The following is an 11735-nucleotide window of genomic DNA, read 5'->3' as shown; positions in this document are numbered from 1 at the left end:
GGCCAAGACAAAAAAAAAAAAAAAAAAAAAAAAAGGTAAAAATCACTCCGCGGGATTAAAAAAACCCTCATCTGTGGCCACAATGTAGTCTGTGATCTAGTTTGCAACCTCTGGTTTCGAGGGAGCTGAAAGCAGAATCTTTCTTTGATTCTGTCATGGACTAAAGTTTGCCCTCCCCCAACCTGCTAAATAATATAAAACATTTAATGATGAGGTTTGAAAGGACAACTGTGCTTAGGATCCCCAGTCTTACCAGGGGATTTCTTCTAAACAGCCTAACTGCCTGCAGGTGCCCACTGTGGGCAAAGAACATGGGATCAGGGGTCTGGAGATCCAGGTTCTAGTCCTTTGCTACCGCTAACTTGCTGTCGCCCTTGTCTAGTCTTCTAGTCAGGGCTAGGACTTGGGTGAGGGAAGTGGGGTGCCCTGGGTACAAAATGTTAGGAGGCGGGCCCCACTCTAGTCCTGACCCTGCTCTCAACCTCTCTGTGCCTTATCTCAACAATAAGAGGTCATCCTGGAGACAGCTAAGGTCCTTCCAGAACCAGCCTATGACGATGTCACTGAACTTCCAAAATTGGTAAGTGACATAAATGGGAGTGAGGCTTTCAAAACAGCATTCGCGGGTTATCTGCAGACCTGTCACATCTATGTGAAATTTGGCCAGTACTACTGATTTATCAAGGGCAGACCACTCACGGAAAGCGCTTTCAGGATGTGTTCCTGACATCTTTAGCCTGGCATTTTTGGTAGCGTATCTACTGAACTTCTGATTTGCTACAAGTAGTCAGGAGACAAGGTCTGAGAATCTCTTCCCTTCTCCTGCAATACTGTTGAAACAAGATTAAATAATTTATTAACTAGGTTGTCTCATTTCTGTTTCATTTGTCCATACTCTTAATTTTTTTCCCATTGAACATTTTTCCGACCCAAGATGGCATGTCGGGGAGAGAGGAGCCTGGTAAAACTGGTGACACGCCTGGCTGTCCTCTACCTAGCTGACGGGGGCTAGAAACCCAGGGCTCAGAGTCCCTCCACAAATGATTCCTGACCAGCCAGGGAAACGCAGTCTTGGCATATTCGACCGTGGTTTAAACACGCCTTACTCAGAGAAAACCTAGTACGCGAACCGCCAAGTGTACAGATCAAGCAGAAATGAACGGTCCATGATTTGTGTAACAGAAGGGCGTCTGACTCACAGAAAGCAAGGTCCCTCAGTTAAGAACCTTAAGCTCCATACAGAAAGTTGGGGCTTTATTTTAGGGAGGTCTAGAGAACGGAGCACCGTGGAGTACCAAAAATCAATTGGTGACGTCCAGAAGTGAGAATAAGTCATCGTTGGGACTAGAATGTAAGTCAGTGAAAAAGCAGGATGATTTTCTTTCCCCTGTGAGTCTGATTTACCTTCAACTTTGTGGGGAGCCATCCCTGGGTAAAGGGAATGACAATTTTACAAGCTGCGGGAGGCTCTGGCATTCTCCTCGGCAGGACCACGAGTCACTGATAGCTTGCCTAGACCAGCTCTTGGGGCCAGTTCACACCACCCTGCGGCACACGTTGGCCATGCTTCAGGGCAGCCAACACCACGAGAGCCTTAGCAACACAGATCAGAAAGGCAGCTTGGTAGAAGGGTTAATTACACAGGTTCTGCGGCTGGCTAATTAAGCAGTTACTTGGCTTCTCTGAAATGGGTATCTCTCTGTAAAAGGAGGGTGACACTAACAGTTTCACGGAGGGGTTGTCAGCATGCAAAGAGATAACGATGTAAAAGTAGTGCTTTTGGCGTTGGGTACTAGTAACTGCACAACAAACGCCACTATTATCACTTGCTTCGCCCGTACTATGCTTTCCTTCTCACTCCCTTTTCTGGCTACCTGAAAAGGGGAGGGTGGTGGCTCTCTTCCTTTGTCTACCATACTCTGTGCTGGACATCTGCCATTGGGCATGAGTCAAAAATGAGGTTGAGGTGGGCAGATTTCACAGTCTTTCCCAATGTTGCACAGTTCCTACTGCTAGGGGTTCCCGCCCAGACTCACCCCCTAGGTTCTGTACAACCAACCTCAGACTGGATAGAAAGAGGTTTTATAGCATTTCCATCCACAGAAAGGATGGAATAACAGGGTGATCCCGTGTGAAATATTTTCACGTGTAGTTTTTGTCCCTAAACTTAAGTTAATTTTGAGAGAGCTTTCCATGAGGTAATCGGGAGTCTTTCTTTATTTTGCACTTCGTGCTGCCTAGTGTCAGAGAGAAAACACACCCGAAATACTATATTTTGTCTTCTTGACTTGCAGACTTTAAACGCTTGAGATACTTAGAGATGACCTTTGTGCGGACAGAGTGTTTTGAATTCCCTCCTGCCCCCTGTCTCTGTCTGTCTCTCTGAAGAATTTATTAAGTTAATGTATGATGCCCTCACTTAGTTCCTATTTATTATTTCATTGTCAAGTTTCTTTATGGTGCCTAAGTTGTGATTACAGAGAAGTATTATACAATGTCAATGCGTAGATGAGATTTGGAAGGTCTGGGGTTAGGGCGGGGAGGTTCTTTAAATGGAGATGTCAGCTCCAGCCAATTTCAGAATGGCTCACCATGAAGACGGATGGTTCCAAAGCTGTGTGCCTCTGCTGGAAATTAAAAACTCATGGAATACTTGATTATGATTAATTTTAAGTGCTTAGCCATGTGAAGCCAAATGAGAGTGTCTTTAAAACAAAGCTATTGGGCTTCCCTGGTGGCGCAGTGGTTGAGAGTCCGACTGCTGATGCAGGGGACGTGGGTTCGTGCCCCGGTCCGGGAAGATCCCACGTGCTGTGGAGTGGCCGGGCCCATGAGCCATGGCCGCTGAGCCTGCGCGTCCGGAGCCTGTGCTCCGCAACGGGACAGGCCACAGCAGTGAGAGGCCCGCGTACCGCTTAAAAAAAAAAAAAAACCTATTGATCTAGCTTTGTTTGGAATTGAGAAGATAAACTAATCAGATCCTGGGGGGTCTTTATAACGATGGGGAAAGAGAACTTTTTTTTTTTTTTCCATCCTGGGTTTTTAAGCTTCAAGTTTGAGAGACCTGGTGTATCTGCATAAAATATAAATATATATTTTGATAGCAAATATCAGAGTAGAGAGGGGCAATCCAATTCTGTCCTGGACAGGAGTCTGATGGAGATGAGGGCATGGTGGGGAGAAAGTTAGGGAGGTGGAGAGGACATCATTTAGAGATCCCCTCCTATGTAGTATATGGGGCATCTCCTCTTAAAGTTAAAGAAACAGACTCAGAGAGGTGGAGTAGCTTGGCCAAAGTGCCACCACATTCGGGTGTCTGACTGTACAGCCCTTCTCTCTCCCCGAAGACAGCCTTCCTGGTGAGGCAAGATGACACCGCTCTGGGTTGAGAGAACTAACATGTGGGCTGTCAGGTGGTCACAGCTGTTTTGTGGCAGCTGGTGACTTCCATTTCCTGGTCTCTTCCCAGGGAATTTTCTCATCCTTTTCAAGAAGAAGGTGATATGCTCCTAGCAGCCCTCTCTACAGAGGCTTTTTTTGCAGGCAGGGAAAATCGAGCCTACCCTTCTCAGCTCCAGCCTTTTGCTAAGAGGAGTCCTGGGTTACTAAATTTGGGCTGGCATCCTCTCCCTAGCAGACACACATTTGGTGCCGGTTCCGGGGTCAGAGTTTGGGTGAGGAGAGACCATCAATCTTAGGAATGACAACCCGACCTCTCTGGCTGTGGGTCCTGCCTTTTCTGTACCGGGAATTCTCGGTTTTCATCCAATCTCCAGCAGCTTGCAGCATCAGCATCCTCTTTGATTTCCCGTGATTCCTCTTGGAATTCCCTTCCCCTCACACAACGTGAAGAGGATGTCTCCAACCCACTGCTACTGTCTGCGGGGCCAGGTGAAAAGGATGGTGGAAGGAGGACCTTCCTTCCCTTATGGACAAAGGGACATGTTAACGTACTTGTTCTTTCATTTGTTTGACATTTATTCATTCTTCTGGAAGTCAGTGATATGTAACCTGGTGACTACGTTTTTATTTATTTATTTAATTTTCAGGGGGATGCTCAACACATCCTATGCTTATCATTCTGGCTAGAACTGTAGCATCAGAGTTATTTTTAGAAGCAAGCAGTTACAGAACTTGGAAAGGGGAAGTCACCCCCAAGATAAAGCAACCGTCCCCTTCATTTTTCAAATGAGAAGCTGAGGGTCCAAGCACAGAAGGGACTTGCCCAAGGTCACACAGCTAACCGAGGGGCTGAGTCAGGACCGAACCGCACGTCTCCCGAAGCAAGTTCTGCTAGGCTGTATTGCCTTCCTCTCCAGGTTTCCCCAAATCAGGGACAGCTGGAAGTGTAGTTGGGGCATGCGGGAGGACAATCAAAATGTTTTCTCACACAATTCAATTTGAGTTTGACCCCAGGATGCCTCCTAGCCGACTTTCCCCCTTGGAAATCAGGTGTCCTTAGCTGGACCCATCTGAAAATCCAGAACACAGAAGGGCGGCTACACATTTTTCCTAGACAAGGTATGCAGGGTGGTCTTCTGGGGAGGGGTGCACCTCCTCTCATCTCCCTCCCCCAGCCCTTGTCACTTTAAGGTTACTGCTTAAAGTTTGGATTTAATCCTGAGATGTGATCTCAAGTGCAACAGCAATGACTGGACTTTACCAGGCTGTTTGGCATTCCCCCTGGTCCCGTGTTAAAGTCCCTTTCTGATTCTGGGTAATTCCAGCTGACCCCCTGGTGCTACCCCTTTCTCATTTCCCAGACCTGTAACCTGCCTCTCCATAAGTAAGCCCACACTCAGATGCTCCCTGATTGCTCTGGCAGGCGCTGGGGGGTCTACGCCAGCCCATCTGTTTCACCCAGCAACACATACCGCGGGAGCATCGGGGGAGAAAGGACTCAACTGAGACTTAATTAGCAGTAACCCCAGTTTGTGGGAGGAGAGAAATCCCACTTTGCTGCCTGCAAACACTTTGGCCAAGGTGAGCCGGAGGGATCTCCCGGTTCGCAATTTTAATAGCACTGCAGCAGAAGACACAGAAATGCATCCACACGGACCCCCCAGGCACACACACTCCCCCTCTCTCCTCCTCACTCGGACACACACACACGCACGCACACGCACACAAGGCAGCGATCGCAAAATCAACTCACAGGATCTCTAAATCACGCAGCGCTCGGAAGGCTCCATCTTCAATGCAGCTGATGCGGTTGTTGTCTAGTTGCCTGTGGAAAAGCAAGGGAAGAGCATGAAGGCGGAGTGGGGGCCGTGCTGAGGAGCTGGGCAGTCTGGGCCGGGTGTCCCTGGTCCCCCGAGCGCCTGTCCCTCCACCCTCGCCGGCTCTGCTCGTCCCCGCCAGGAGCTCGTGCAGAGCCAGCCTGTCTGCCACGCTGCTGTCTCTCCTCTCTGACTGTCTGAGGGAACTACACAGACGAGCGCACCAAAGGCTGTCAGGTCTCAGTAAATATTAATTGCGCATTTTTTTTTTTAGGCAGAAGGGAGTAATTTCATTACATTAGGGCATCCAATCCATTACGAGCTCTTACCGTCATGTCACTGAAACAATTTCATTAAGCTAAAGGCCTGTAAATCATTGGAGGTCACTGCTCTGCCCTCCGTGACCTCCCAGAATGCTTTTTTTTCCCTCTCTCCCTCTCCCTGTCTCCCTTTTACTGGAAGTTGCGGTCTTCTGCTCTGACACAGTGCTAAATCTCAAGGCTTTATCTGCCCAAGAGCAGCGAGGGTGCATGGGGAATATACCAATTCCAAATTAGACTCAACTAATCTAATTTTATAGTCTTTTTATTATTCTAAGCACCAAATGTCTGTGGTGGTTTGATGCCTCTGTGCTTTGTTATGGGGCCCATCTGGTAGGTCATTCTATTGAAGTATTTTCTGACTAAATACAGATTCCCTCAAACCGCACCAAGCATCATCAACATTAAAGAAATTCATTGATGGAAGCGTTCCGGATGCGGGAAAAAAGGACTATCATTATTGCCTTAAAGATATACCACTTAAATTTAAATTGGGGAGAATTAAATGCACCTATTTCAGGACTTTTTTTTCTTATGTCCCTTTCCATCTTCTGAGCACGGAAATCATGTCTTTTAAGAAGATGCCTTGACTAATATATATTCCAGCTGGGGACTGAGGTTATTCTAGTTGAAGGATAACAAATAGATCCCACTATCTCAAATGCCTGACGTGTAAGTCAGAAGATTTACCATGACCACACCCCAACTTAAATATCATCTATTATATATATATATATATAAATTTAATTTAAAAAAACGATGTTATATAGAAAATGGTTATTATCACCAGGCTGTCTTATATTTTGTGTGCGGAACACACACAAAATATAATTTATGCTGGGGGCCAGGAGAAAAGTGTGACTGGAAAAAAATATTGTAAAGCGATTATACTCCGATTAAAAAAAAGAAAAAAAAAACAAAAAAGAAAGAAGTGTGACTGTGTTGAAAAACTCCCTCCTAGGCTCCTTTTTCTTTCTTTTGTCTCAGATAAAATCAGCCCCTCTCAAGTGGAGGGTTCTCCTGATGCTGGAATTTTCACTTGAAACTTGTGCTAATCTATTCCAAGACAACTCTCTGCAGAAGACGTATCAAAGCTGCCTCCGGTAGCCCTCTTGGAGCATTTTATATTCTGCCGAAGGAAGGTGGAATTACAATTAAAATCCTATTATCACTGAAAAAATATATAGATGCAGGATTGCATAAATACGCAGGAATGAAACACGTAGAATCAGAGCGATGGAGAGCGTCACGGCAGACGGGCTCTGCCGTGGTCTCATGCGGAATGGAACCATCTCAAAAGACGTTCCCGATACAACACACTAGGTGTTTAGGATTATAGAATTAGCAGGAAATGGGTATCTCAAGAAGCAGAAGCACTCCGTAGGTTGACAAATTCTACACCTAGCGTTCAAAGTCCTCGCTGACGCCAAATCACACGGGATCTCAGAGTAGTTCCTGCTACCCTGAATTCTTCCCTTAACGAGAGTTTACTGAGTGGCCTTTCTGTAGAGCTCCCGTAAGCGTTGGGGCCACTGATTCCCCGCAAAGTTTCTGTTAAGGCAGCCTGCTACCACTGCCCAACTTCTAGATTTATCAGCGTTTAAGTGCCAATGAATCAACAACCCTTGCTCCACGCCAAGGCCGCCAAACCTTACCAAGCAGAAATGCAGTGGAGCTGGCTTTTGGGTCCAAGAAATTGTTCATCGAACATGCTGAATTCGGCAAAAATGGTACCATCCGCCTAAGTAGAAAAGTACCTAAATCATCCAATTGGGAAGTCTGGGGCAGTTTGTGGTGCACCTGCTTTTGTGCAGACATTTTAGAGAGGTCCTGGCTATTAGAATATTATTTATTTGCCGGACTTGTGAAGCGTTTTCTATTCCTTTTCTTTATGAGTGCACCAGAAACCAAACAGGATACTCTAAATGTACACTTTTACATGAAAAGTACGTAACTTGCAGGGGAGAAGAAACTCATAGAAAGAAGAGAAAAAATGAAGTGGTAGAAAGAAATTAAGAAGGGTGGGGGGGAAGGAGATGTGCAAAAGATTTTAAAAAATCCACTAGTCTGGGCTTCCCTGGTGGCACTGTGGTTGAGAGTCCGCCTGCCGATGCAGGGGACACGGGTTCGTGCCCCGGTCCGGGGGGATCCCACATGCCGCGGAGCGGCTGGGCCCGTGAGCCATGGCCGCTGGGCCTGCGCATCCGGAGCCTGTGCTCCGCAATGGGGGAGGCCACAGCAGTGAGAGGCCCGCGTACCGCAAAAAAAAAAAAAAAAAAAAAAAATCCACTAATCAGTCTCCCATCAGGGTCCTGCCACTCAGGATACAGAGCAGTGGAGACAGAGTCTCTGAGAGGACGCTGCTCATTCTAAGGCTAAAAGCAGAGATCTCCAGTACGTTATCAATTATGTGATGTTTAAATAGTTTCGCGGGGTGGCACAAGTCGACACCTAGTTCTTCATGAATAATGGGGAAAACCAAGCTTTAATATAAGCATCTCTGTGGGTGTATTTTATAGAGTATTTTGGAACACATGAAATGTATCAAATTTTAAAATATTTATGCTGAAGTGTGCTTTTCTGGAAGACATTTATTATAACCAAGATTGTCTCCTTTCATTCGAGCCACAGATAAACAGTATCCCTGCCTTGGTGGTCAGAGTCCTTCCCAAGATGCATCATTCATTACAGAAATCTACGGGGTAAAGGCCTGCGAGGGTCCTGTCAGGAAACGAAAACCCGAGTTACTTCACTTCCCAGCTATTACATCTCCATGGCACTGAGCACCAGAGCGTTCATGAAATGCTCATTAATTGTCTGCAATCAATTCTGATATTTCCTGCAAATAATCTAGGTCCCTAAAACAAAGTAAATACACACTTGGATCCGACAAGTTTTCGTTTTCTTTCAGAACTACATCTCAGACACACACAAGTTAGTCCTGAAGCACGGGAGAGGGGAGGCGAAATAAAAGCAAACCCAGCATCTTTTTGTGGGTGTTGGGAGAGAAGTGAAATAGGCACATAGAGAACCTTCCAGAGCTAAGGCCAAAGCATTTGACTTAGCAGTTTGCTTCTGGGGGTGGATGGAGACTACCGACTATGCTCTAAGCTCTCACGTCAAAGGTCGATATTGTGCCTTTGAAAAGACTCATGCAAAGAACCTCTTAAAAACAAATCAAAAAAGCCCATTGCCCACTCCACACACCGTTACTCAGGAGGCAGGTGCAAAAGGAACTTCGGAAACGGGAGCACTAAGAACTCAGCCATCTGAAAGTGCCTGGTAGCTCTCTTTCTATTTTTCCTTGGCAATCAGAAGTGTGTTTTGTACTGCTACTGAATCTTTTCTTCTTCTTCTTCTTCTTTTTTTTTTTGCTTTAATCTTTTCTTCTTGCCACATGAAATAACCTACCCCCATGCCTTGCCTAGTGCCAGGGACTCCACAGCTGGTCACGTATGGCTGCAGAATGAGCCCTTCTAGTGCAAGTGTGACAGGGCTGGGCTCAAAATATATGGAAGAAAGCTCTAAGCCACGAGCAACAGTGTTCTGGCTGTGGCCCTATGGCCCCAGCACTAACAATAATGATGGAGCATTCCCTTCACGAGCACATGGGGGGCCGCCTTTCTGCCACACAGATCTCCGCTAGCCAGCATTTGGGAAGGTCGCTTGGAAGAAAGGGCGCAGAGTAAAGGTGGAGAGCAGGAAGGCAGTGGATGGAGGAAAGGTTGTCTGTTTATGTTTTGGAGGTGACTTTCATTGTCCTCTTACTTTATACAGAATACTCAATGTGATTTACACTCTTCTGCCTGTGAATAAGGCGAGAAGCCCCCAAACGTTCAAATTAAATTAACTGCTCTAATTTCCCTGGGCAGCTCGGATTTCGGCAAACAATGTGAGTGCTAAAAGGATACCAGAGTCCATTTAGCAAGGAATCCTCCAACAAGAACTAAATGCAGACTCCCCGAGAGGAGCTTTCTGACTACTGTATTTTTATACTCTGAGAATATAAACAAGTCAGAAAGCAAAGTCAGCGTGAGTGAGGACTTAAAATAATCTCCACAAACAGCAGACAGGGAGATAGTGCTTTTGTAAGAATTCCCATTTGTAAGCATAATATTATCACAATTCATCTCTTTCCATCACAATTTCAAATTTCATCATTGAAGCAGGATAGAAATATTTCTGCAGTTCAAAGATGAAAAGAAGCACATCTAAATCCTTAAAAAGGGGTTTAAAAAAAGCCTGATTACAGTATCAAGAGGCATCTATCTATCTCCCAACCACCACTGCACAACAACAAGAAGGAAAATTTCATGATTTCAGTGATGCATTTGAGACTCCGTGAGGAATACCTCGAAAATAGAAAGCTCCAGAAATAGGCTTTGGAGAGCTAGAAGAAAAGAAGAATTTCCAACTAGCTATCTAGATGCAAGGTCTACATACCAGGGTACACCTACCCAGATGTTCACTTCTCATCCTGATGTTCTGTGGGTCCCAAGCATCTCAGCCCATGAATCGGTAAACTTAGCCTCAGGGCACTGTCACCCTGGGCCCAAAATTCAGCCGCAGTGTTTTGCTATAGGACTGCAGCGACTCTAGCTGCAGTCCTCCTAAAGCTAAATGGGAGAAGTAGCTAAAGTTCAGCACCCTTTGGAGTTAAGCAGTTTGCTAATTTCTGAGCAAAAGGATCTACACGAAATGCGCAAAACAAGTGGAAGGGCTTCTGCATGAAATTCACAAGGGAAGCCTTACTAGAAATTCAAAGCAAGTCTATCTATGGTCTCGGAATACAACAATTAATGAACCTATAAGAGCAACTGAGTATTATTAGATGTTCACACTGATTAGGTACCGGGGTATAGAATGAAGTGTGAGAAATCCTTTGAAAATATCTGGAAGGTTACCACCTGTGGTTTTATATCTCAGTTATCTTAAAAGGTATAAAAGAATTCTAAAAACGAAACTAATTTGAATTTGTTTTTAATGAAATAGATATGTTCCAACATAAACATATTCAAAGTGTATTTCTTTTTCTACACCGAGGAGAAATAGAATGTTGCAACTATGAAAAAAACAAAACAAAACAAAACCAACCTGGGAAAAAAAGAACCTGCTTTCTTAAAACAAGCCAGAAGACAAAACATGAAGTAGCCTTGACCTGCTGTTCCGTTTCTTCCTGTTAGCCAACTGTCCTTTAAGGAGAAAACAAGAAATCCAGTAGTGTTTCTGAAGGTTGCTTTATATGACAGTTTAACATTCTAAAAAAATCATTATTGAAGAACAAATTATAGAAGCAGTTGTCTTCTGCTGGCTGGGCTCTTCAGAAGAGACAAAATAAAGCTCAAGGTTATTTTAACTGGCAAAAGGAAAAAAAATCGTGTTCAAAAGAAATGCATACACTTCATATAATTGAGTACTGGTCACACTTTGTACGCAAATCAAACACTTGATCCAAGCCACAGTCTGCTAATGAATTGTCACTATCTCTCATCATTAAGGAGCTACTGTAATTCCACATTAAAACAACATCTCAAATGAGCAAAAAGAGCTGAATCTATTATTTTGCACATTTTGTACACTTGCCCACCAGACCTAAGAATAACTGCATATAGATATGTTTACGGATCCATGAATTATTTATGTATCCACAAAGATTCTTTTCTATAGAACGGAGAACTTTATGCCTATTTTTTCTACATGATAATTACATGTACTATCTCCCTATTGTATGCATGTAAATGAAAACACATATTATAAGATAGGTAAAGAAAGTGATATTGACCTCTGAAATTTAACATGCCTCCATCAGTTATACTTACAGAGATATTTAGATAACTAAGTGATTGTTAGCATTCCCAAACTTCAACCAACCAAATCTACTTTGCAGAGGACAGAGTCCTAGGTTAACTAAGGTCTCTGATCAGAACATCCTGCCTAGAACTCAGTTAAAAATTGAAGCATGGATCTGTTTTACCAAGCATCGTTATGCATACTTTGCCACATGGCCAGCATAATACCTTTTATTTAGTATATATCATACTGCTGTTTGACATATGCAACTTCTCAGCAGGAGAATAACTGCATCCACTCCAGTAGATGCTCCTGAAAGCCAGCTCTGCAATAATGCAAACACAGATGATGGATTAGCACCAAAGCGGCACGCCAGACCTTGGAGAATAAAGGCGTGTTTTACACA

General features: G+C 44.6%; 1 protein-coding gene across 2 annotated transcripts in view; it reads right to left on the bottom strand.

Moving 5' to 3' along the window:
* SLIT3 (slit guidance ligand 3) overlaps positions 1–11735 on the bottom strand; it is a 597102-nt gene that overhangs the window by 160725 nt on the left and 424642 nt on the right. For both annotated transcript variants that reach the window (XM_024753367.1, XM_024753366.1), the window contains exon 6: positions 5156–5227. In XM_024753367.1, coding sequence (XP_024609135.1) covers positions 5156–5227 — 72 coding nt within the window. The remainder of the gene's footprint in view (positions 1–5155; positions 5228–11735) is intronic.

The sequence above is a fragment of the Neophocaena asiaeorientalis genome, unplaced genomic scaffold, assembly GCF_003031525.2.
Source record: "Neophocaena asiaeorientalis asiaeorientalis breed wild unplaced genomic scaffold, Neophocaena_asiaeorientalis_V1.1 scaffold268, whole genome shotgun sequence".
Taxonomy (NCBI): Eukaryota; Metazoa; Chordata; class Mammalia; order Artiodactyla; family Phocoenidae; genus Neophocaena; species Neophocaena asiaeorientalis.
The sequence above is the reverse complement of the archived record's forward strand: the minus strand, read 5'-3'. Positions and strand labels throughout refer to the sequence as shown.